The 27,560-nt window shown below is 42.5% G+C and overlaps 1 protein-coding gene across 1 annotated transcript in view; it reads right to left on the bottom strand.

Annotated features, from left to right (window-relative positions):
* The window catches only part of PTPRR (protein tyrosine phosphatase receptor type R), a 261,768-nt gene that overhangs the window by 34,062 nt on the left and 200,146 nt on the right, over nt 1-27,560 (bottom strand). Inside the window, exons 8-9 of the mRNA XM_019493652.2 lie at nt 21,414-21,498; nt 14,688-14,767 (exon numbers count right to left, since the gene is read on the bottom strand). Coding sequence (XP_019349197.1) covers nt 14,688-14,767; nt 21,414-21,498 — 165 coding nt within the window. The remainder of the gene's footprint in view (nt 1-14,687; nt 14,768-21,413; nt 21,499-27,560) is intronic.

Below are 27,560 nucleotides of genomic sequence, written 5' to 3' on the forward strand. Positions count from 1 at the left end.
AGGAAAAGGGATCTTAAATACATGAACCTTAAGAATTTAGGGCATGTCTATACTGTGGCAGCAGCATGCTCCAGCAGGGACAAGCTGAGCATACCCCAACCCTGGAGATGGACCAGTGGAGAGGCTCCATGACCCCTCTCAAGACATCAGTCCCCAGCATGATTGAGAATGGTTACTTGGGATAACCATGCAGCATCTTCACTAGTGTATTTCTGGACCTGGAGAATGCAAAGAGTGGGAGAAAGTTGCTGGATCATGTTCAGAGCCATCTTGGATGAGGCATGCTGTTGTCACAGGGTAGACATACCCTAGGGTGTTCCAATTTGTAGTTGTTGAATAAAATAAGACTTTATATGAAAGACAGCTTGTTTATATATAGCGTACCCTGAGACAAACTGAAGAATAAAAGGTAGTAAGAGAGAGGAAGGTTACAGGGGAACGAATGAGACATGATTGTATTCATATTTTTCACTTGAAAAGGAAAACTTGTGAACTTGCACTCTGATTTTGGGTCCAGCATTAAAGTTTGAAATTCTTCTGAACTTTTCTGGCTGAAGAGATTGGGTAACTTCAAAAAGAAATTGATCTACAAAGTGTAGTTGGAAGTAGAGTTAAATGTATATTCCATTCTTTCTTCAGTACACCTTCTCCCCAAGAACAATAACAGTGAATTTTTCATAGTATGAAAAAATGAAGCAGATCTCCAGCTGGTATAAACTGTCATAGCTCCATTGACTAATCTTCTCCAGCATTACTGAAAATGACAGATATGTCCACATGTTCAACTAATTAAGAATTGTAAAAACACCCACAGTGTTTTATGATATATTGTAAACTCATTTCTTCAGCAGACTGCGTTTTTCTGAAATATTAACAATATTATCATCATCTGCAATAGGAGATATGATAGCATTTCAGCCTGTGGGGGAAACAAACACCACAGATGACCCAACACACAGCCTAATTCCGCTGGGCAAAGCGTAGCACTGAAGTTCTTCTAAGGGAATACCTTGGATTGTCTATAGCAATGCTATCCTAATACTGTCTAGGATTCAAAGCCTTGAAAGTATGGGGTATTAAAAATGAGGATGAAGGGTCAAGGTTGTGTACATATATTCATGTATCCTAATTGTACCTAAGCAGCTATCAGGTTGGGCTAAAGAACCAACCTTCAACACAGCTATGCTGGTTCACTACAGCTGAAGATCTGGTCCATAACTATAATTAAGATACAAGGAGAGGGATAGGAAGCATATCTAAAACATACCTAGTTTCATTATAGTATATTTAGTACATATAGCATGTACCATAGAATAGTGTGGCAAGAAGGTTTTACTGGCACTCATTAGGATTACTAGCATTATTTACTTGTAGCCTGACATGCAGAAAGAATGTGTCTCACCAGGCTTCAATGCTAGTAACTCATTTGAGTCATACAACCATGTCCCTATATTGAAAACATGTTCATGTACATTATACATCTATTATATAGGTGACTACATATGATAGAGCTGGACAATTATTTAACAAATACACTTCATGTCTTTTTATATTTATTTTTCTTTAGCTTCACTTAAAAAGTACAGTGAGTCAGGAGTAGTATATAGGCTCGTCACCCTTCAGTGCAAATGTGACAGGTGGGCGGAATGAGAAGTCCCGCCCCCATTACCCCTCCGCCTTTCCTCTTATATGCTGTGTAACATCACAAACCCCGCCCCAACCCAGTCACGTGGTGTGACATCAGTAACTCTGCCCCCACCCCAGTCACATGGTGTGTGACATCAGCAACCCCGCCCCCACCCCAGTCACATGGTGTGTGACATCAGCAACCCCACCCCCACCCCCAGTCACATGGTGTGTGACATCAGTAACCCCATCCCCACCTCCAGTCACATGGTGTTGACACCACCACCACATGGTCCATAACATCAGAAGGACAGCCCATGCAGCCCCCCAAGGCCCACCCCTTCATACTGCAAGACCTGCCCTAGACCACATGGTACAGTTATGACCTATCAGGCCCCAGACTGCTCTAGCACCCGGGCATGGGTGTGGCCTATGGGGTAGCAGTGGCAAGGTGTGACCCCTCTAACAACCCGCTCCACCATTCCCGAGCACTTGGCGGTGGTTTTAGAGGCCTCACACCTCCCCAAGAATGATGCTGAACCAACCACAGCAAGCAGAGGGGTGGGGCTTAGGCTGCAAGCCCACCAGGTCTATCTGCTTTCCCAAGCAAGCCCTCTGTTTGTCTGAGACTGTGCTAAGGCTAGCAGGTGCAGATATGGATTTTTTCACAACTCCTGTAAGTCCCCTCATCACAACCGCAAGACTTGTTAGATGGCCGCATAGAAAGCATTTTGAGGAGGAGGGCAACCCCCTAGCCCAAAAACTCTTTGAGATGCCTGACCCTGTTCAGGAAGTCCCAATGAACAGGCAAATGGAGGAGGCCCAGGCCCCTGAAGCAGACGTTGATAATTTGGAAGATGGCATCTTTGTGCCAGAGCCTGCATGTGAAGTAGAGGTCATTGCAGAAGAGAGGCCGGTAAGAGACTTGAAGCATGGTTGTGGGGGGGCGCTTAGATTTTGATGGTGGCGGTGTGGGTTCACTTCATAGCACGTGTGTGTTTGGAAGTAGCTAAGGACTAATTAAACAGCAGCTAACTAAGGCTTTTATTTGCACTCCTTTGCAGTTAGATGAAGCCTTTTTAATGACTCCAGAAAGCCTGCTCACCAGTACACCCATACAGCTGACACCTGAAGGAAGCATATTTTTCTGCCGAGAACAAAGACTGGATGAGACTGAAGAGTTTAGAAGACAATTAGGCACTGAATCATCAGGTCTTGTTTCACGTCAAGAACGTAAAATCTTCATGAAATCTCTTGTGTATGTTTCCTTTTATGGCATAATGAAATATTGCTTGAGGAGGAGATTTCTTGAAAATTGTTGGGGTTGCATTCATGACCAGGGGGGTCAAGGTGCTCATGATTGTATTACCTGGTTAGATGAAGACATAAATCAAACAATGAAGGAACTCTGCCAGGAAATATGTCTTGATAACATTTTCAATGCTGTTATAGCCATTGGGTTTGCCTGGAACATTCTAAGAATTACTGAGAAACATTTACTTCAGGTTAGAGAGCTTCTAAATGCTGTGTATTCTGCAGAAGATCCTAATGCTGCTCTTTATGATTTGATCACTGAGAAAGATAAACCTCTCACTCCCCATATTGAATGCTTAATTGGCACTAGAAATTATAAAACCCTGCTTAAGAGAACGGTTTAGCAAAAACAGTTTAAAATGAGGTTTAAATCTTTTGCTGATTTTAGGAGAAGGTGGGGGGTAGTAAAGCAAATCAACAGTTTTCAGTTGGGTAGATTAGCATTTGCTTTAGTGTCTTGGATCTCTAAGGACATACATTTAGTGGGTTTTTTTGTAAAGATAAAGCCAATGAGAATTAATGGTCACTAGAAACGATAAAAAACCTTCTTAGGAGAAGGTTTAACAAAATAATCCAGTAAATATTGTAAAGGTTTTTGATGGAAATAAGACTGTTTTAAAAAATATATTCTTACAGGACTTGTATGCTATGAAAGGGGTTGTGAATTTTCCAAGAACGAGGAGTGTGTTGTAAAGATAAACCAGGCTGCAAAAACCGGCCCGTGCATTCAGATCTCTACATATTTTAAGACTAAATGGATGGGATTATCTTTTAGTGGTGACTCTGTTTTAAAACAGTTATGTTTTACTTTATACATACACTACTTTCCTTACTGTATTATTTAATTTTTAACATAGAGGACTTACTTATTGTATCATTTAATTTATATTACAGAGAACTTATCTAGTGGGAAAGCCACATGTAATTTTACCACAGCAAGGTAAAAATTATTTTATGATTTTGAATGTGTGCGGGAGATGGGGATTCATGTGCCCAACTACATTTTTGCAATGGAGCTAAAGACAGGGGGAAAAAATTCCTCAGAAAATTGCAGGCAAAAACCCCAAGAAGGCTTGTAAAGCTAAGCCCAAAAAGCCAGAAAGCACTTGGGAGTTTAAGGGCGAAGAGTGTCTGTCTGAGTTTATTAAGGTTTTTATTGATAAAAAGTTTGAGGACTACATCTTCATAGCTCATGATGCCAAAACCTATGATGGTTACTTCATTGTTAGCCAGTTATTGAAGGGAAAAATGGGCGTGATACTAATCACCCAGGGTGGTAAACTCATGTGCACAGAAATGACCAGGCTAGGCATCTGTTTCATAGATTCTTTAAACTTTTTGCCAATGAAACTTAGGAGGCTTCCACAGGCTATGGACTTGAAGGATGCAAAGGTTATTTCCCACATTTTTTTAACACGGCAAAAAAAACAAAATTATATGGGACCTCTCCCAAAGGTGGAGTACTACAGTGTTGAAAATATGATGTCTGGTGAGAAAACTGTTTTTAGAATGGTATCAGGATAATAGCGATAAGACCTTTGACATGCAAAAGGAGCTGGCCTATTATTGCCAGCAGGACAAACATTTTGAAAGAGCCCTGCTGCCTCTACAGGGATGAGATTATGAAAATGACATGGTGTGTAGACTGAGTAAAAATAGATGGTGAACTCCAAAGAGTAGAAGACTGCATAGATCATTTCCAATACATCACGCTGGCCTCCATTTGTACGACCATGTACAGGTTTATGTTTTTGGAACCACAGACCATAGTGCTTCTCCCCACCTGGACAACTATCACAGACAGAAAAAGTGGTTTTCAAGCCATCTATCCAGTGGCTAATGTACATCTTGGAGAAATGTACAAAGAAAATGTTCAAATTCGACATGCCTTACAGGGTGGGGAATTTCAGGTAGGCTCCTATTTTTTAGACGGCTATGTCAACATTGATGGAGAACCTACAGCATTTGATGGGTGTTTTTTCCATGGTTGTGTCACTTCCTACAATGAGAAAGACCAGAACCTGTTGACGGGGACCACCTATAGGTTTCTGAACTACCAGGCATTGCACAAGACTGATTATCTCGAGAGAGAGGGGTTTACCGTTAGGACCATTTGGGAGCACGTGTGGAGGGCTCTGTTAGAAATAGATGGGGAGCTTGCAGATTTTTTAAGCAGAATCCAGCTGCCTTCTCCACTGGTGCCTAGGGATGCTCTTTTTTGGGGGGGAGAACTAATGCCATCTGTCTATATTATCAAACTAAACTCAGTGAACAAATACACTATTATGATTTTACCAGTCTTTACCCTTACAGAAACAAAATGAAGGAATACTTAATCAGACACCCTGAAATCATTCATGACAATTTCCAACCCCTGTCAAGCTATTTTGGAATAGCCAGGGTGCAACTGTACCCACCATGAAACTTTTTTCCCCATGCTACCCATCAGGGTGAACGGGAAACTTATGTTCATGCTATGCTGCCTCTGTGTGGAAACAAGACACCAAAAGTGCAACCACACTGATGAAGAGACGGCCCTCCTGGGCACGTGGTGCATACCAGAATTGAATAAAGCTATCGCCAAGGGGTACAGAGTAGCTCAAATCTATGAAGTCTGGCATTTTGCTGAGAGGTCTAACACCCTTTATTCATGATACATAAAAATACACCTCTGACAAAAGCAGGAAGCCTTGGGCTACCCCATCTGGTGTACTCACCAAGAAAAACAAGAGAGATATGTGGCCAATTTCTTCCAAAAAGAAGGCATGACTGTACGCCCACAGCGTATAAAACCCAACCCCGCAAAGCACCAAATGCCAAAATTGTTTCTAAATTCTTTGTGGGATAAATTCAGAGAACCAACTTGCCCAACACCAGCATCACGAGAGACCCCAAAGAACACTTTGGCTACCTCTTTTCTCCCACCTATGAAATTTCATCTTGCAATGTTATTGATGATAAGATAGTTTGCTTGTCTTGGAAGCATGCCAAAGAGCATTACACACTCTCAGGTAACACAAACATCTTTATAGCCTGTTTCACCACCGCTTATGCATGCTTAGAGTTGTATGAGCTGCTAGACAGCTTGCAAGACTGGTGTCTGTACCACGACACAGATTCCATGATATTTGTGAGCTGTGAGGAAGATTGGAACCCCCTGCTAAGTGATTATTTAGGTGAGCTCACCAGTGAAATCCCACCAGATGAACACATCACAGAGTTTTTGTTGGCTGGTCTGAAAACCTATGGGTACAAGTTGTCCTGGGGAAAGGTTTGCTTGAAGGTCAAAGGGATTACCCTGAATGTGGCCAACTATGAACAATTCAACTTTGAAACCTTGAGAGATCTTGTTCTAGATTATGGGGTAAACCCTGCTGGGGACAACCCTAAAACAATCATGATACAACAGTGCTCTATCTTCCGGAACAAAAGCAAGTGGACAATAGAAACCAAAGCCTTGAGAAAAACACAAAAAGTTGTTTATGACAAAAAGGTCATCACAGAAAACTTTAACAGTCTCCCCAATGGTTTTGAACATGGATATGCACTGGAAGCACCCCTTTTCTGTGATTTTGGCAGGTCCTAGCAACTGTGGCAAAAGTTACTTTATTAAAAACCTTTTGGATCATGCTGATACAATGTTGTCTGTTGTGCCTGAGAATATTGTATGGTGCTATAGCTGTTGGCAGCCTTTTTATAAAGAACTGTTTTGTAAATATCCTTGTATCAAGTTTGTGGAGGGTCTACTGGACAGTCTCAATGATGACTGTTTGTTTCCTCCTAATAAAATATGGTTGTGGTAGATGATTTGATGGACTGTGTGTAACGGCGAAATTGAGAAAGCCTTTACCAAGTATGTGCATCATCGGAATCTGAGCATTATGTATATAGTTCAAAATGTTTTCTGTCAAGGGAAAAGGAGCCATACCATTACCCTTAACACAAAATACATGGTTTTGTTTAAAAACCCCAGGGATTAGCTACAGATAGTGTCCCTGGCACAGCAGATGTACCCAGGTGAGGCCCAATTCTTTCTAGAAGCTTTTGAGGATGTCATTAAAACACCTTACGAGTATCTGGTGGTAAATTTAAATGCTTCTACCCCAGGCGCTTTTAGATTAAGAACTGAGCTTTTTCCTCCTGACCAACCTGTCTTACACTTTAAAAAAAATTGTGGGTGGGAATAAAAAGAGATGATGTAGCGGTGGCTTCTTCTTTGCTCTCAAGATGGTGGAAGGGAAACATGTCTAACCACATAAAAAGAAATCTAGCTCTCTTAAAACTGCTTCTTCAATCTGTCACACAGCAGAGTAAAGCTATACTCTGCTTGGCCTCTGACAATTTAGTAGCAGCCATTTCAGAAATTGCTCTGAACACCTTAAAAGGAAACATCCTTTTGACACAGCATCAAATTCGCGTGCTGAAAAAGAGACACGGGATCATAAAAAACCTAAGCAACAAAAGATTGTCTCTTAAAAAAGGAAACAGTTGGTGAAACAGTCTGGGGGATTTATCAGCCCTCTGTTAAGTTTTGCTCTCCCTCTGATTACGAGGCTTTTGAGTAACCAGTGATGGAGCATGCAGAAGAAATGCACCTAGTGTCCAGACATCAGCTGGAGCAACTAAGAGCTACCCCACCACCTCAGGAAAATATCAGAACTGAGGCAATCCACTTATTGGATGCTGAAATGAGGGATATTCTCCAAAGGCCGGGTTTAGCAGAATATGATAAAGCTAAACGTTTGCCGCTGTGCTTCAGAAATACCTGACCTATGTAAAGCAGGGTGATCTGGACAGAGGGAAATTCTGTTTCTGCCGGAACAGACCCCCTAGAATCTGGAACTCCCCTAGGAACCCCAATGAACCCTGACCCCGTCATTCAGGAAGTGTTGGATAATGTGCAAGCCCAATACAGGAAAAATGCTTAAGTGTTGCTCACCAAGCTGAGCCAGCACAGGATATTTCTTTTTGGGATGATCAAGGGGGCTTTGTCTACAAAGGAATGCTCATCAAGGGTTCTAACATGCTCGACTTAGTCTGGGGAGCCCTTCAAACTCACGCTGGGTCTAGTAAATGTCTGCCTAAAGGTTGGGACATCTTTATGAAAGCCATGGCTGAGCTGAACATACTATCTGTTATGGGCAACACCATGAATTGTGACAATCTGGAACACCTAGAAGCATCTGCCTCAGACCAACAAACACAAACAGCACCGCCTAAGAAGCAAAAAACTCTCTCTAAAACCTGTTGGCTTTCCACGTAAAGTTTTACACTTGAATTAAACTATTCTATACTGCTACAAATTTTGTCTACAGAGGATTTTTTAAAATGAAAACACACACACAAATGTTTAAACAGCAACAGCTTTATTTACACAGCAGCAGCTGAGTGGTCTAGTTAGACAAAGCGTTTGTGAAAGCCATAGCAAGAAATACATGTCTGGGTATGTTGAAACATGTTTTGAGCTGGCCCAGCCACACAGAAAGTTTTATATTTACTTTTTACAAACTGTATCACCATCCTATCGTTTTGTACTAAATCATTGGAATAATACAATTTTAAAGTCTGTTCAAACGATAGCCCCTTGCTATAGTGGTGCAGGAAAAACACACAGTGGTATCCACAGGCAACAGTTCGGGGGTCTTGTAACTGTTTCTTCTGAAAATCAGTGTCAGTAGTTTTCTTGTTTAAAAAGAACATGATGCTTTGAGGAAAGAGAGTGCTGTTTGGGGGGTGACTGTACAAGTCGAAAAACTCCCCATGGTTCCGATCCTTCAGGCAAACAGCCAGCCAGCGTTCTCTGGGTTGATTATGCAGGTGCGTGTTGACCATCAAGCTTAGGGGCCTTTGAGACAGTTGAGTCTTAGGAAGCCAGTCACAGGGGAAAACATATAAGAAAGTCTCTTTGGCATAAGGGTCTGAAGATAAAACCCTGGCAAGCTGTTTGGTGTCCATCTTCACATGTAGTCAAACAGGATGTTTCTCCTCTGATTTATTTCTATGATGTTGTCAAAGATCCCGTACATGATCATGTTAACCATGGTGGACAAAGCCACAGCAAAGATTATTTCTGCTCTCAGGTTCCCGGTTTTAATCAGTGAATTATGATCAGCACACTCCTGGTCAGGAGACAGGTCAAAGGCAAACAAAGTATACCCCAGGGCAAACTCCTCACAGTTGATTATTAGGGCCCAGTCTTTCATATGTTTACCAGCTGTCTGTACCAGCTGCGTGTATTCTCTCACGCAGTTACCGTTCTCAAAATCTGGTTGCAGGGGTTTTGTTGGGGTTTGTTTTCCATCGACATAGAGGGCCACAAAATTAATATTGTAACGTTTAAAGTTAAAGGGGTTCTTAGCATAATTCCTGCTAAAGGCATTGTTATCCATGAACTTGATGATGATGAATTTGGGCAGCTGCCCCAGAAACATTTTCTCCTGATTGCTGACATGGCTGCCAGTAGGAATGCTAAACACTTTCATACGGTCTATGGGGTATTTAGCATTGGCCATACGCAAGGCCTCCACGTGGCCCAGTCAGACGCCTGGGGTTACCTTCACTTTTTCCACAAAAAGTGAGGCGGATGTGATTTTTAATTTACGTTGGCCAGCTGCTGCGCCACCCATCAAGCAGAAGGCATCTTTACTGCGTGTCATTTTAATTTTCATGTCCACTCCATTCAGCAACGGTTTTTCTTGAAAAAACAAATCACTATGGAGATGACCAAGCTGCTCTATCTTTTTGCTCTGTTCTGTCAGGTTTGCCTGTCTCCAAAACCCACGATTATCACCATCCTGCGCGACCATTTCATGATGTCCAGGGATATCTTTGTAAAACAGGCCGGCAGAATATTGGGTGGTGAGGGTGTCATCACTGTAGTTGAGGACCAATTTGATGAAGGCTCGGTAAGGGTAACAGTTGTTGCTCTGGCTTATGAGACAATCTCCCAGAGTGACATCCAACTGACTAAAGACAGGCCAGTGGATAATTCACCAGATCCACTGCTGCCCCGGCATCAAGATTGGGTCTGTCTGCTTTTACAATCTTGCAGAAACGGTACAGCAGTGTGTTGTTCAAATCCATGTAATCTTCCCCATTCCCAGATATGAAAAAGTCAAGGGGGCTGGACTCGGTAATAGCTGAGAGTGGGGGGATCTCAACATACAGGCTTTTCTCAATGCTGGTCTGCATAGGGGCTATTTGAAACACAGCCAGTTCAGATTTGCCGCATTCTTCAGACCCACAGTGAACAAAGGCCATGGCGATTAAAATATATTTCTGTTTCCTTCAGGAGAGTGCCCCTTCTTTCTCCCAGGCTGCTTCTTGGTTTTTGGTGTATGGCTGCCCTGTTGACTTAACCTCTTCTTTTTAAAGGGTTGAGGAGGTCCTGTATGTCTGAAGTGTGGCGCGTCTCTCTTTCTTTTAAGGCTCCTTCTTTGAATATACATGAGGCCAGACCACTCCTGCTTTGCCTATTTGACCACGTTATTCAGAACAGCTCAGGAGATGTGACCGATCATGTCGTTACCTATGTTTTGAGCCGCATTTTTAGCATGGGGCTTAATAATCTCCAGACCCCATCTCAAAAGCAGAACAGCTTTTCTAAAGAGGCTGCAAAATATGCCTTCCACACCAGCCCTGTACATCACGGGCACCCCCTGATATCTGGGAAGACCATACCCGGCCTGGGCTTTATAATAATTTCTGTACAAGTTAGGGTCCCCATAGTTTTTTACCATCATCATCATGCTTTTATTTATTTTAAAATCTCAAAGTCTTCCGGGGATGTAGGTGAATCTTAATGATCACCTTACCAAAGCAAAATGAAACGTGTTTGTTCTGATTCATTTTTATTTCAATGCTGATTGTATTGATGTGGTATTGACTAATGGGGACATAATGCGGCTTGTTGTATGTGATGGTGACAAAACTCATTGTTGCTCCCACGGACAGGGACGCAGAGTAGTAAAGGAACTGAAAAGCCCCTGACGAGCTGATGTTCCGCAATGTTTGTGTAGACATACAGCGAATTGAACCCATCAGCAATATCAGCTAAGAAGGGTGTTTTTTTAACAGAGGACCCAGGTAGTAGTCCCCAAATATAGGCTAGCTCACCACAGGTATAAAAAGCGTAAGAGTTATCACTGGTTTTAAGTCTCACTTTTCTGATCACTTGATCATAGTCCATAACTAATTCAGTAGGGTGGGTGGCAATTATATCGTTCATAAGGTCCAGCAACTCTGAGGTGGTTGTATAATACCCCCGTTGCAGGACGTATTCCCATCTTCCCTTTCCTTTCAAGGTACTCAGCCCTCTGTAAAAATGGTTTTAAAGGCCTGAGCTATTTCACCACCTGGCTTGTCTTTTGGACACAAGGCCCAGGCATACTTTGATAATATGTCTATTACTGTTAAGATGCACTTCACCCCAAGATTGTGCTTGGAAAACTGCTGCATATTCAACAAATCTGCCTGCCATTGCACATCAATATCTGAAACAACAGTCTTGTTTCTTTTAAAATGTCTTCTCGTTGGTTTGTGTAGGGTGTAAGTGTCCTGATCTGAAAGCCACGCAGCCACCCCACTTCTGTTCAGAACCTTATTCTGCTTTTTGGCTGCTTCAAAAAGCATGTTTGCCCTGCCAAAACTCCCAGCTTCACTGGGAGAGTAATAAACTTCCTTTAACAAAACCACCTGTGTAGACATATCTGGTAACCACTGTCCCCCCACCCCATACTAACACCGATGTGGTGCATTCAAACACTTGAGAACAAATTTAAACCATGGTAAAACAAGGTTTATTAAGCAGGTAATGAAATACAACATTAACAGAGGTCTTCAGCCTCGTCTTGAACACTTGTTCAAAACCAGGTCATGCATGGAACCTTCTTCTGAAAAGGGTTGGGATACTTTTTTATTTGAAAATAGTTCCTCGTACACCCCTGCTTAGTGACCTCCATGGGTTCATAGCTCTGCTCTGTGACCTCCATCAGCTCATAGCCCTGCTTGGTGACCTCCACAGGTTTGTACCCCTGCTCGGTGACCTCCATGGCCTCATAGCCCTGCTCGGTAACCTCCACAGGCTCAAAGTCTGGGTTGGCGGTCATTGTCTTTGAACAAAACTGTTGCATCAGCCTTCGGTCTCAAACTGCTCTCTTTCGGACATGAACAAAAAAAATTCATGCAAAAGACCTTTACTTTCGGTGGGGTGCCAATGTGTAGGTTTTGAAAGTTCTCTATGAAGGTGTCGTCTATCTGCAAAAAGATTGTTATTAACACAGGCCCAGACAGTTACAAGAAAAGCACCCCACAAAAATAATCTAAATTAGTTACCTCAGCAGAGTCCCTTGAGACAGAGTTGTCTATGCTCTCCATAGGCAGGTCTGATACGGACTGCTCGAGTTCTGTCGCAGTCCCTGGTCTTGTTTTGGTAGACTTGGAATCCATATCACACTCCTGAATGTCATCCAGATCTGCCCTTGCTTGCCTTAGCATGGTCTCAGACAAACAGAGGGCTTGCTTGGGAAAGCAGATAGACCTGGTGGGCTTGCAGCGTAAGCCTCACTCCTCTACTTGGTCCGGTTGGTTCGGCGCCATTCTTGGGGAGGTCTGAGGCCTCTGAAACCCCCGCCAATTGGCCGGGAGTGGTCGGGCAGGTTGTTAGAGGGGTCACAGCCCCCCACTGCTACCCCATAGGCCACGCCTGTGTCCAGGTGCTAGAACAGTCTAGGGCCTGATAGGTCATAACTGTACCATGTGGTCTAGGGTGGGTTTTGCAGTATGAGGTGGTGGGCTTTGGGGGGCTGCATGGGCTATCCATGTAACTGGGGGTGGGGGTGGAGTTGCTATGCTGCCCTCGCCGCTTCTGCAAAGCAGCGTTGGAACTTGGCGCGGCAGAACACAGCGGAGGGCACAAAAAGCTTCCTGTTCCCAGCTCCCTGCTGCCTTGCCATACTTCCCTATGTGCACGGAAGCAGCATGGGCATCAGCATAGGGCTGTGCCCCTCACTGCTGCCCCTGCCTGCAGGGGAAGCGTGGCAGGGCAGCAGGGAGCTGGGAGCAGGCAGCTTTCTGTGCCCCCTGCTGTGCCCTGCCACTCCAGGTTCCAATGCTGCTTTGCAAAAGTGGCAAGGGCAGCACAATGGGGAGCATTGCCGGTATGTGCTGCCTCCCTGGAGCCCAGGGCTGGGTCTGGGTCTGGGAGGCAGGTGGGGCTGGTGCCAGGGTCGGGGAGGAGATGTTTGCAGCTGCCCAGGTTCTGGGTAGCTGCTGATAGCCATGGAGCCTGAGCTGCTTGCAGCAGGGCTTCCATGGGAGCACCATGGACTCCGTGGCTATCAGCAGCTACCCAGAGCTGAAGCCAGCTGCAGCCAGGAGACTACAAACAGCTGCTGCCCTTCCACCCCAGCCCCAGCCCCAGCCCCAGCCCCAGCCCCAGCCCCAGCCCCAGCCCCAGCTGTCTCCCAGCCCCGGGCTCTGAGAAGGCAGCAGGTGCTGGCACTGTGACCATTGGGGCCAGGGCCTGGGCCAGGGCAGGGAGGCAGCAGCTGTTTGTAGCTTCCCGGCTGCAGCTGGCCCTGGCTCTGGGTAGCTGCTGATAGCCATGGAGCCTGGGCTGCTCCCAGTAGGACTTGCAGCATCCCAGCTGCCTGGGGGATACCACTGAGCTGGGGCTGGCTGCAGCTGGGAGGCTACAAACAGCTGCTGCCTCCCCGGCCCCAATGCATGCTGAGGAAAATGGCCTCATGTGCCATGCTTGGCATGCGTGCTGGGGGTTGCCAACCCCTGCCTTAAACCATTACCCTATCCCCACCCCTGCTGCTGCCAGTGTCCCTGCTGTCCCAGGGACAAGGGGGGATCCTGTCCTGACCCAGCTGGGCTGTATGGATTCTGGACAGAGACAGCAATGGTGGCAGTGGGTGGGTTACCCCTCCCTGCTTGCTCCCCCTAGCTTTTCTCCACCAGCCTAGAAGCAGGGACTGGAAGGGGGAACCCACCTACCCATCCACTGCTCCACATGTCCAGAGCTGAGCCCAGCACTGATGCAGTCTGGATGGAGGCGGATAGGAGATCCCCTTGTCCCTGGGACAGCAGGGACATTGGCAGCAGGGACATAGCAAGTGGAAGAGGGAGGAACGGGACAGAAGGGAAGTGGGTAGGGAGGGGACATGCCTCTGAGCATGGAGCAGAAAGGGACCTTGGCTGCTGCTTTCATGATGCAATCTGCTCACCCCAGTAATGAGGAGTGGGAGAGGGCGCTGGAAGCAGGGATGCAACCCTGTGGCACTGCTCCTGCTCTCCCCTTCATAATGTCCTGGATCCATCTATGGGCATTGCTATAAACTTTGTTCTGTTTTCCCTTCATCGCCATACTGCTTTTTTTCCTAGAGGTTATTGACATATCTAAAATATAGATTCCTTTTGGCTAGTATGAGATACCTAGGCAACATGAAATAATGAATAATAAATAATACTAGGAAGAGTCTCTTGATTTTTTGATATTTTTGAATATAGTATTTGACCAATAATTATTTAAATTGCTGAAGCAGCTCTGTTACATACATGACACACTGATCTTTATTATAAATACATTTGGGGCCACTTAATCAAACCAATTGTGACAGGAAGGTTAGACTTTATCAGTACATTATACAAAGCAAAGTTGGCAGAAATAAAAAGAACATAGCCAAAACAAAGTAATCTCTTCAGATGTCTCAGAAGGATACAAAGAATGTGAATTTACTTACCCTAATATAGTTAGCATTTATGTAAGTGCTCAAGGAGTCAGATGAATTCTTTGGCTTCAAATACACTCTGCTTACCGGATCTAAGAGCATAGGGAATAAATAAATTGAAAAGAAAACCAAAAAGAAAAACTTTCTGAATTAAAAACTAACTGAAAAGAAATTAGCTAGATGTTGCCAAGCAGCAAAACATTCATTGTGGATGAAATTCAGCCAACAAAAGCTCTACACAGCACTTATCTTAGACCATTGGGTTTGGACACACAAAATATTTTACCACTGGGCAAAAGGGGGAAGAACAGTACTGAATATCAACTGCTTTGTACTAAGGGGCCATTTGCATGCTCTTACGTCACAGTAATTGAAAGCTAATGTTCAGTAACAAGCCATTTTTCTTTCACAATGGATAAAATGCCAGGTGTTATATGGTTCCTGCCCGTGTGCATGTTCTTAACTTGTAGGGTACCTAAACCACAACAGCAAGTTTTTTTTTATGGAGGGCTAAGCTACCGTGGTCTAGATGCCACTTCCCATGGAGTAGAAGCATGCAAGCAAGCAGAAGTGGAAGAAGGTGGAGCACAAGCAGTTCCTGAGGAGCAGCTGATACAGATTAAATCCCTATCCCCTTTTCTTTACCATAAATTGTATGCCCATATCCTTGTCTGAAGAGCTTCAGTGGGGTTTGAATTAGACAAAGACCTTGTGTTGATCTTTCTTCACAGGAATGCATTTCTACCTATGTATTTTTGCACAGAAGTAATGCTCACTCTTAATTTATGACAAACATTTCATTTTAATGAGTGTTTTATATCCGGTAAAATTGATAACCAACCTATTTTAGAATTTTATTTTGTACCTTTTGGTTCTGATAGGGTCAAAGCCTGTCACCAGCCTACCCCTTGGTCCTGGATGGTTCTTACTGGAGTCGAACAGGAATGGTTTTGTTGAGTAAAGGTCTGAGGGAATGCTAATTCCTCCCTCAGAACATACTTTTATTCTCTTGTGCATCATGAACCTCTGTTGATGGGGAAGTCCTGCATGGAGTGGGTTTCAATTAGGGCCAGAAATGTTCAGTTATACATCTCTACTCATTAGTCCTGTCCATAGGGAGGAATAGGTGAGGAGACTGCCAACTGCCACCACTCATCTTCTGCAAAAATGTAATCTATTCAATAACATATAACTCTTTCATATCTGGGATAAAAAAGGGAAATCTTTCTTTGGGAGTTTGCTTAGACAAATAAATAAAAGTGGCAGTTTTTAAAAGTTATTCCTATGTTGGTATCTCTTACCCTAGAAATAGTCCCTGGAGAATTGCTTTAGTGAGAAGAAACCAGGTGAGGTGATCAAAGATATATGTATGTTGAATTGTAGAACCTTGTGCTGAATAATGTTTAGCAGTTTATCACAGATATAACCTTTATTTGTTATTCCACCTATGGTTAAAATCAGATATTATCACAACATTGTATTTGGGGTTCAACTTTTTATCGTATCCATAATAATGAGATGAAAATTGTGTTTTATACAAAGATTTGCAAAGGGAAGAGAGGACTTGTTTCCGATTATATTTTAAGTTCATTGAAGTTGATCGTAAGTCTTTTCATGGAGCCATGGCAGGGTTTTTGTCTATATTTCATAAAGTGTATTTCACTTGTAATGGTCTTTCTCTTCAAAACACAGAACAAGCAAGGAAAACTTTCTTGCTTTGTATATTACCTGAATAAACCAAACACTAATTAGCCTGTGAAAATGGTTTTGGTGTTTGCCTTCACGATGTCTTCACTTAGAGATTTTTCTCCCTTCCCCCTTTAACAATATGAGGAAACCTCTCATTCCTTTTCAGTGCAGAGTGATTATCAATAGCCATTTTCACAAATGCCTTTGGCTACTTGACCTTGAAAAAACACTCACTTCCTTTCACTCTCACAATGCCTATGATTCTGATGTAGCCTGACCTCTATCTTAAAAAAAGTCTTCTAAGCAGATTCATCATCCAACTTATTTACATTTTTCATGCTGAATTGCCCCAAATACTAAGAGACTGATAAATATTATTTATTAAGAAAAATGTTAGGGTTCCAATAAACTATAGGTTCACTATTTACTAGAGCAGCATGGCTTAACCTTCTGGTTCCATGGGCCTGATGAGTGGTGTGGGGCCAGATCACGGGTCAGCTATCATGCGCAGGTTGGTCCATGGGCCTGATCCATCGTAGCGTTGGTGTGGGGTCAGTCTGTGTGTTCAATCCAGTGCGCCAGCCCAGGCCCCATGTGTACCAGATATAGCCTCGGAATGACCCCATGCACCAGTCCCACCATGTGCTAGTGCAATCAAGTGTGCGTAGCCAGGTCATCTGGCCTGCAGGGCTCCCTACGGCTCCAAAAATTAGCACTACTGACCCTCCCCCCTGATCCCCCAGCCCCTCCCTCATGGCTGCTGCACTGGCCCCACTCCAGCCCTTTAAGGAAAAAATACCCAAGCCCCCGCTCCGACTGACTGGTTCCTGCCCAGTGGGAGGCAATCCCTGCTGCCCCCCACTGCTCCACGCCATGTGAGGGGCTTTTCCAGGAGCCCCTGATGCCCCAAGGCCACTGCAGGAGCTGGTGAGTCCCGGAGTTTTTTTGTTTTTCTTTTCCTTAAAGGGCTGGAGTTGGGGCAGGCGGGGCAGCCATGGGGGGGGAGGGGGGGCTGGGAGAGTTGCGGGGGTTAGGGGCTCATGGCAGAGAGGGGCAGCAGGGATTGCCAACCCCTGCCCAGCAGCACCCAGAGAGTCAGGGCGTTTTTTTAAAGCACTAGGAGCTGGGGTGGGAGGAGTAGCCATGGCAGTGGGACTGGGGGAGCAGGCAGGGGATAGGGCCTGGCAGGGATCCTCTCATGGTCCCCTCCCCTGCCGCCTACTTACCAGCTACAAGTCTGGGTCCAGCTCCCTGCTGCAGTGGCCAGGGACTGCCCAAATCATCGAAGCTCTCCAAATCTTTTCTGAACATTTGGAGAGCTTTGAATCAATTCCGACCTTTTTATTGGTCCCCTGATTCAGTTTGGATGTGGAGATTTGACCACCGAATCTGGCCGAAGCTCCTCCAAATTGAATCAGCACCTGAAGCTTCACACAGCCCTATTGAGCACCACTGTATTAGAATGTTAATTTGACAGCCATTCCCAAATACTGATACCAAACAGTTGCATCTTGCATAGGCAGCTTTGCAAAAAGGAAAACCTAAACATTGCTTAAGGAGAGGCATTTCTCAGTTATCCTTATAAGCCAAAGTAATTAAATTACTCATGTGCCATGGGTATCACTGTGTTAATGATCTTTTATACACAACAGAGAGCAGGCAACACAAAGCATAGCCAGGAGGCTAAATTCATGAACATATGTACAGCATCTTGAGATGTAGAAGATGCTATTAAAGTGCTGACCATTATAATTAAGGATGCCTGTAATTGTCAGAGGAATCCACATTAAGGACTACTTTTTACTGAGACAAAATTACCACTGTCCTCTTCCATATTCCCCAGTATGCTTTGAATAGCTTCCCCACCGTTATATGGGAAGTTCCCTCTATCTCCATCTTTTAGAAGTTGCTAATATCCTATCTTGTCATAAATCATTCCAGCTTCAAAGGTCATATCCCACTCAGTGCATGTTCTGGCTTGTTTGTTCTTTCTAATTATTACTTGTGCTTTTAAAGTGTAAATGCTTTGGGGCAGGGATATGTTCTTCTTCTTACAACATCCTACATACGATTAACAACAAAAAATATTAATTGGCATTGGTCTCAAGTCTGAATTCCTTACTCATTCAATGTGCTTAACTACTGCAAGAAATAAAATTTTGTAAGACAATTCCTTTTTATAATATCTACAGCCCAATTTTGCAAATCAAGATAGAGAATATATCATGGGCCATTACATAACTGATTCAAAATGCCTCTTGCATAAAATGCATTTAAGACATGAAATCTTTTATCATACTTGAATCACCTTTCAAACTACCAACACATTGTTGACAGGAAAATTCATTGATTCATTTTTATAATTTGATGGCTATTTCATTGTTAGGAAGTAAAGATTCATGTTCCGCATGTAGACGTAACATGCTAAAAATTATGTTTGCCTCAGGTTTATGTTTTTAATAACAATATTGAATACTCTTTAACCAAATACTATTTTAACCAAAACGAAATGAATTGATTCAGATGGATATACACAACTTCCAAGATGTATCTGTAGTGAATTTGTTGTCGGGCTAAATTTTTTCTTCTGTTGCTGCCTAATCATAAGTCTTTTAATCTTTGAATTCCTACTTATGACTGTATGGACTTCAAAAGGGAGCACGATTGGAGGAAAAATGATGGAATACAAAGTTAGAGCTGTGGTAACAGCTTAAGGGAGCCTGAGAATTCGAAGCTTCAAAAGAATTGTTTCACAGCATCTGTTTATACATTGGCACAAGAAAGCACTTTGTGATTTAGATTTTTTTTTTCTTGCCTTAAAACTTGGGAATACATTACCATGTTGCTCTTAAAACTGATAGCATTTCCTAAGAAACTGAGAGCGAGATTCTAGCTTTGAATGTGAGCATTAGCTATTTTTTTCTGTAAATGAAAAAAAACCCCAAAGTATTTAAGAATCTCCTACACTTAACATTATCCATTAAGAAATAATTTTCAGCAGGCATTTATTTAATTGCATGTTTAATTATATGACCAAATAGTGCCTATTTAAACAAACTTACCCTAATCCTTTCTGTTACTTAGTAGCGTGACAAAATTCTCTCTTAGAATATGAGAACTGTCTCTGAAGTACCAAGGGTGGAGCAGGCAGGCTATGGACATTTTTAAGAGAAAATCCATCATTTCAGATATCACTTGTCACCACAGGTGCCCTGATTTAGCAGACGCACCCGGTGCTGGGAATGGAAAAGCTGATACAAGCATTCTAAGCAGTAGGTTGATATCATCTGAGCAGGAAATGAGGAAGGCTGTTCTATTCAATAGTTCAAATCATTTCCAAAACTTTTTGGGTTGGGTTTAGGGTGTGTATTTATTATCAGAATGTGCCTAGATCCCCAAAATATCTTCTCTGAAAGAGCACAGTGATATTTATGTGAAGTAATACATGGGCAATGTTCTACCCTCATTTTCTCTTAATTTTCATCAGACAGTTACAAAACATCTACCCAATTTCTATATATAATCCAGAATAATATAATTAATTGGATTTACAGGGTATACTTCTTGACTGCACATGTAATGGTGGCAGCAGGCGATCTAATTGTGAAACTTTTTTAAAAAAAGAGTGTTCTCTTTATATGTATTTTCAAGGGTTTAGAATGTCAACAGATGGGAGGCACTGGGTGACATCCTGGCTCCGTTGTAGCTGATGGCAGAACTCCCATTGTCTTCAAAAGAGCCAGGATTTCACCCCTTGTGAACATCCTGTTGACAATGGGCCAAAATCAAAGGGTAGATTCTGGCACTACATGAGCTTAATTTAATTTACTTAATTCCACATCACTTATGTATTAGACCCATTGACCATAATAGACAAAATTCATGACCAGTGAAGTCAATGGCAAAACTCCATTTGACTTCCAGTGGGGACTGAAGTTAATCAACGTGTTCTTTTTCTAAGAGCTTGATAGTGTTTGATGTTTGATGACCAACGATTTTAATTAATCTGTCTCCAATCCTTTTCTCATGTAGTCCAACTAATACAATAATGTTAATAGAAAATAGTCTGATTTAAAATGTGTGAACTATATAGAATGCACTCTGTTCATTATTCCTAGACAGCACATGACTGCAAGAACATTATAACTGGTCAAAAACTGGAATTTTTGTTTTACAAGAAATCCTGCCGTTTTGAAATCAGTTTTAATTCCAAACTGAACCAAAAAGCCAAAATATAAAAATTGCATTCTACAGAAAATGTTTTTGGAATCATCATTGATGTATTTTATTTGGTTAATGTGAAAATGTTATAAATAATTTAATATATCAGACTGTAATATTTTATATCCAAATATAACATAATATTAATTTGCTCCAATATGACAGTGTAAATGAACTCAAACCGATAAAACTGAGGTGAAATGTTTCAGCCTCCATTAACATTTTTTCCACATTTTCACAACTGGTTTAAACTTTACCAAGACTCGGTTCTAACATTTCATTAGAATATTTTGACCAGCTCTATTAAAAATAAAGTTATTTTTATTAGTACAGGAAATGAATTGTTTGCACCAGTGAAAACAGAGAAGTAATATAATAAATTAACAGTAATGCTAACAGCAACGGAGATAACAGTGTAAAGATTGCTATATCGCAGCTCACAAAGTTATGCATCAGTAGAATAAGAAAAGAGATAACAGAAGGAACACCCCTCCCAAACAAAGATGAACGTCTGCTTGAGATAGTATCGTGGCATAACGATTAATTTATCTGACCAGTTAAGTCTAGATAGGAAGGGATTTGCAATAAAGCTCTTTCACTCATTCAGGGCGTGATTTTGCAGAACAAGGCAACAGAGACTCTGAGACTTGCAGAATTGGTTCCTCACTCTTCTTCACATTCTGATATTTACAGTGTAGGATAGTTAATTAAATCAAGAGAAAACATCCAAAGAAAGAGACTGAAAGGTTTCCTACAAAGCTGCAAGCAGAGTTGTATTAACAACATGGGACTAAATTTTACACTGAAAATCACTGGTTAAATACTTACTTGGCAAAATTGTTTTGTAACGGTTTTTTGTTCCATGACTTGGAATGTCAATTTCTTTGGGATCCACAAAATTCATTGGTATTTCCTATAAAATAAATTATATCAGATTGGTGTTCCTAAAGAAGTCACGCAGGAAATTATCATTAGAAGGCCATCTGCTACTACACAACTGTCTTTTGACATCAAAGTTATTAACAAAAAAGTGTTTCCCACCTCCAGCCTGTCAACACCCTTCCTTTAATAAACATATGAATTACACATTGAAGGGTGACTTCCAATGAACACTTGTGGTGAATTATTAAAAGCAAAGTTTTTTATAAGGTTATGAGATAGGTTAAAATACATAACAGTTTCAGAGAAACGTAGTTGAAAAGTGTTTTGCTGTAGTGGCAAAGAGCAAGGATTTATACAAGGAAGCCAGAAACACTTGAAATTCCTAAATAATAATGTATGACATGCAGATAAAACTTTCCACATGCAGACTGCAGATCCCTGCAAACTAGAGTAATCAACTTATTCCTAATTTTACAGAGAATTAAGTGTCTTCCTGATGTTATACAGAGATTCAGCAGCATGGCCAAAAACTAGATCCAGATCTCCTGACTACCACTCTGGTGCTGCAGTGAATAAATTAGGCTTGCCTCTTCTAAATCTAGATTCTAATTTTGCAAACTACATGTAGAAAGTGTTGTATGCACATTATGCACCATTTAAGAATTTTGACCAAGTTTTTGGAACTGTAGCAGCAAGACCCGGGGAGACCGGCAAATTCCTCTGGGAAGCTCCCCTGAGAATGTGGCTTGCAGCTGCAACTCGGCTGGTCATAGACCAATAAAAGCCAGTTACAAGACAGACTTACCTGCAGGGGCAGAGCAGCAGGAGCAGGAGCGACATACAGTGACGTCGCATCAATTTATCAGCTCATGCTACTTACGGCTCTGGGGACGCTCTGTGGATAACATAGAAAGGCCACGACGTTCTGGCGGCATAAAAGAAAAGACAGACTTGACCAGAGGGAGATGAACACCAGGCAGTAAGGCCGGGGATCCAGAAAGTCCGACAGCATTCAGGTCAGTCTCCAGGAAGTGGAGACAAAAGGGGGACAAAAGCTTCTCTGCCAGGCTGGACCCCACAAATAGGGTAGACCTCTGAAGGGGTCTAAGCTGCTTAATTCTTTTCCCTGAGAGAGCACTTAACACCAGAGCCTTAGAGCTTCAGCCCGGACAAAGGACTGCAGCAGGCAGTTTACGTTTAGTTTTCCTGGTGCCCCAGGGTATTTTCTTTTCCTTGAGAACTGTGTGAAATTGAACTGCCCTATCGGACTTATTTTGCTTCTTTGATATTTGGTTTGGGCATATCAGGGGTCCTAGTAAAGAGGGGCAACCCAGATCCTGAGGGGGATCTTGGTCCAGGGAACCTAGGGTTGCCTAGAGACTTATCTATCAACAATTTTGAAAGATAAATCATGTGCCTCTACCATTGAGGTATATCATTGCTTATTTTTGCCTCGGAAATTTCTTTTGATGCCCTGAACCACGGCTTTTTGACAGTAGCCAGAGAGCATTCTTCACCATCATGGAGTACTGGAGTCAAGATTTCATCTGAGCAATTCCAGCACCAACATCCTCGAGTAAGCCCATTTCCATTGACTGGGTGACGACTCCATCCTTGGCAACACCTATGGTTGGAGTGTGGATGGGGCATAAGGGAAGTGGAACCCCAAGTCATCATCCCATCACTACATGAGTAACCTCCAGGGGCCCTCAATAAAATTCCTGAACCCTCCTTTTTCTTTTTAAGATCAAAGATGTAGCAGGCAAGTCAAGGATGGTTCCCCTTATGTGCTGCCTGCAAGTAGCCCCAGTAGAGAGTGAGCCTGTGACAGCAACATTTGTGTAAAATTTTGCTTTTGGCCACTACAGTAAAGCATGTTCCACTACAGTGGGTGTGTCTACATGGGGCACTTTACTGCAAAGTAGTGTAGTTTATTGTGCAATAAGCATGTGCATCTACACATGCACATGCTTACTGTGCAGTAAACCTTGCTAATCATGAGTACATTTGCTACCTGCAAATGCTAATAGCAAATTTACTCATGAGTAGTTACTGTGCAGTAGTGTTTGTGTAGATGCCTGACCAAAAGCAAATCTGCTCCCAGTCTGCCAGCCACCATGGGGTAGGAGTTTGCTCCCTGACCCTGGGAGTTGTCTGCTGCCAGGGCGGGCTCTGCCACTGGATCCTGGGTGGGTATTATGTCCCTCTGCCCCGGCAGCAGGGAGCTCCAAACCCCCTCCTTCGCCATCATAATTGGGGAGTGAGGGGCTGGGAGATCCTTATCTCCCAGTGCCTGCTCTGTGGTTGCAGGGCTGGTGCTGGGAGATCCCAGATAAGGAAGTGAGAGCAGTTAGCAGCAAATCTGCTCCTACTTCCCTACATGTGTAAATGCCTGCCCAGGAGTATTTACTCGCGAGTAAACTGCTCCCAGATCTAATGCATATGTAGACACACCCAGTAAGGTATGTTTCAACTTCACTGAAACTATTGTGTACTTTAACATAGTTCATAACCTCCCAAACTAGAAAACCGGTGGCTAATACTGTGGTAGGAAATAATTTTTCAGTTTGTTGGGAGATCTGAAAAAAAAGGTCAGGTCAACCTAAAATAACATATTTTCAAAACTTTGAGTGATTTGTTGAGAGGTCATGAAAAATTCCTTTCCCATTAAATATTAGGCAAGGAATTTTGTGGGTTGTATCTTTTACTGGACAAACTACATGCCTGGGCTAGTCTTAGACAACTGGTCTGCAGATCTCATGAAGGATGCTTTGCATTCAAAAGCTTGTCCAAGTCTATTCTAGCCATGCAGTTGGCCCAGTAAAAGACACTGCCCACAAAAATCCTTGCCTCTTACGTAATTCTTGGACCATCATCAATCCAACCCTTTTCCATTAAACACAGTGTTGTTTGATCAAAAAGAAAGGAAAAAAAAGATGTTGCTTTCTAGTTTTTCTATTGTGTTAACATTCTTACAAAAATCAATATAGTTCTGCACACTGATGGCTAGAATGTTAGTTGAAACTTTGAAATCAATCAGATGTGCCATTACAACCCTCTACACCCAAGAATCTCAACCAGAGTGCTGCAACTACCTGGGGTACCACCTGATTCTTTGAAGGGTGCCACGAGACATAAGGAGATAAGCAGATAAATGAAGGCTCAGGCAGATCCTCCACCCCCTCTGTGCAGACCCCTCTGCAAGGAGATGATATGCACTGTAATATATAAATTAGTTTTTGAAATTGGGTGCCACTCAATTGACAAAAGTTATGGAGGGGTGCCTTGAGTCCAATAAGGGGAGACTTGAGTCCAATGAGGTTGTGCAGCAAGTTATTCCTTCTTTAGCGTGGGCCAGGAACCAATTTTCCTCCTTTCCTATATCCAAAGAAATGGAACAAAATTTCAACAAAATTCCTCCCTGACTCTCCTATCCAGGGTAAGGGCTTCACTGTAGTGCTGCACCATTGCATTCCTTCTCAGCTATCTTCCTCCCCCAGAGTCATCTCTCTGGGAGCTTTTAACTTCCTCCCAAGCCACCCAGTCTTCCCTGTCAGCTGGCCCAGTTCTCCTAGGCAGGCAGGTTATTACCCTCTAACCCCCTGCAGTAGGGTTCCAGCACCTGAGTCATCTTGCTATAGGTTGAGAACCAGTGCTCTACACCAGAACTTTTGGGAGTGCTCAGCAGCTAGCAGAAATGCCTACTGCAGACAGGTGGTGGAAAGGGCAGAAACACAGGCTCTGTCCTTGTACAGATTTGCACATATTTGCATACCTATGTGTTTCTTGCATTTGCTCCAAGAAAAGAAAATAAGAAAATATATCTCTAATACATTCCAGTTCATGTCACTCACTCACATCTACTTTGTTCTTACCCTAATTTATTCACACCATCTACACAGTTGACAGTGTCATCAGCACTCTGTCTGTGCCCATCCACTTGTTCACATCCACTTGTACACACTCACCTACTGGCCTTATCCATATACATCTGCCCATGCCACCCTGTGCACAATCTAGTTTCCCCTAATCCAACAGGACTGCAAGTAGCATGCAAGTAGAATTCCTTCACTAGCTAGGCAGAGGGAGATAGAACACTCAGAACTAATCTCTGATTTATAATAGGGGACGAGGTTTCTTGAATGCTTATTGTAGTCTCTATTTGGAGCTGCTCCAGCACACTGACTCTCTTTCTACTGGAAGAATGGCTTCTTTATGATAGGAAGACCCAAAGTCCTGACAGGTTGTTTGAGCTACAAGACAGCCAGGTACTGCCAGGTAAGGAAAGTACACCTCTCCTTCCCCTGATAAATGGTGTGCCCTTTTATAAAAACAACAATGTCATCCCACCCAGTGATACCCCCAAACCAAATTGTGAATAGAATATCAAGCTACTCCCATGCAAGGGTGGAATGAGGAACTCAGAAGAATGAGAGGTAAGGAAGAAACTGAAGTATGAAGATATGGGATGCTCCTATGTTGGAGGTTAGGTTAAGACTGAGTGTGAAAATGAGGAAAATGAGTCCTGGACAAGGTTTGGAATAAGCCCTCCAAGAAGTCAGAAATATAACAGACCAAAGGGAGAGCAGCAGATAGGTAGGCTGGATTGGGCAGCCAGAATATTAACTAGGATGGTAAAAATGTAAAGTGGAGGTAGAATGGGGAAACTACAGTTTAAAACTGAGCAAGTGAGCAAGCACTTTTTTTTTTATAGTGCTACCTTGGAAGCTATCATGAGCTAATTTGGGGCTGCTGTACAGACAGTAAATGTTTTAGGTCAGCTCCTTCCATCCTCTTGGCCCTCTGCTTTCCTCCTGTTCCCTCACCCCCACTTTTCTCTCAGGGGCACAGAAGAGCAAGCATTGGTTTGGAGATGTCCAGAATTGGTTGATTTATAGCTGCTAATTCACCTTGAGTGGAAAGTATTATATCCATGGAAGATATAGTATCTGTAATACAGTATAGTAATATAGTACTATTAGGTGAGAGGAGACAGGCTGAAGCAGAGGGATCTCTGCTCACATATGCAATAATACCTCTTTAGCTCAGCCGCTGCAAGGAACAGTAAGGCAGGAATCCTATAAACCAGGCTGAATGTAATGAACAATCAGATTAGTTTAGGGTCCAGTGCAAGGCAGCAGATGCAAGCAATGCTGTTGAATGAACTCTTGCTGGAAATATTCAGTCTCATACCAACCCTTGGGTGGTACAGATCCATGCATACTCACAGATAGACAGCTCTGTGTTGGGCATCTGAGACAAAGAAATCTCAAAATTAAAGTCATCTTTTAACTCGGTCAAGAACATTGCCCCTCTCCTCCTTCTTCATTTCAACTAAAGACACATTTTAAAGATTTATGAGTCTGGCACACATTTTAGAAATCTACATTTTCTGATATGCAAGTATTTCAGGAGCAAAACCCTCTGCTTTCTGAATGGTTATCAAATTCAAGCTCCCAGATGAACAAGCACCTAGGCTACAGAGCAAAAGATGTATTTTGATATTATATATATATAATGTTACAATTAATTTATATATTTTACAAGGCCTCAAGAAAACTATTGGGGTTTTTCTTCTGGAAAATGTATCTGGATGGCAAAAAACCCAAACAATATTGTTTTTAATGTTGATAGCAATTTTCCATTGAAAATCTAAATGTTAGTTTATAAAAGTGAAAAGATAACTGACAATGCAAAATATTTTGGTTCTGCATCAAATTGCCAGAAAATTTCTGCAAGAATTTTCATTTCTTTGAACATTTTTAGGGGGAAAATGCCTGCCATATTGTATGATTCTAGTCCCAAGAAGAGGTATCGTACTATATTTTTATAGCCATTTAATATAAACAGAGTAGGTAGAACAAATGGAGGCTTGATATTGCTTTCTCTGCATATTTAAAGTGACAACTGACATTTTTAGCTATACTTAGGAAAACTTGAAGCTCATGTTATCTAGTAGTTTCATCCAAAAGAGCACATTAAAGAAAAGTTTAAACACACATTGCAAATAGAAATTTTACAATATTTTCAATAAAATGTTGAAAACCAAACAGGGAAATGCTGTTAACCAGACGAAACAAGAAACTGAAACTG

This window comes from Alligator mississippiensis, chromosome 4 (assembly GCF_030867095.1).
Source record: "Alligator mississippiensis isolate rAllMis1 chromosome 4, rAllMis1, whole genome shotgun sequence".
Taxonomy (NCBI): Eukaryota; Metazoa; Chordata; order Crocodylia; family Alligatoridae; genus Alligator; species Alligator mississippiensis.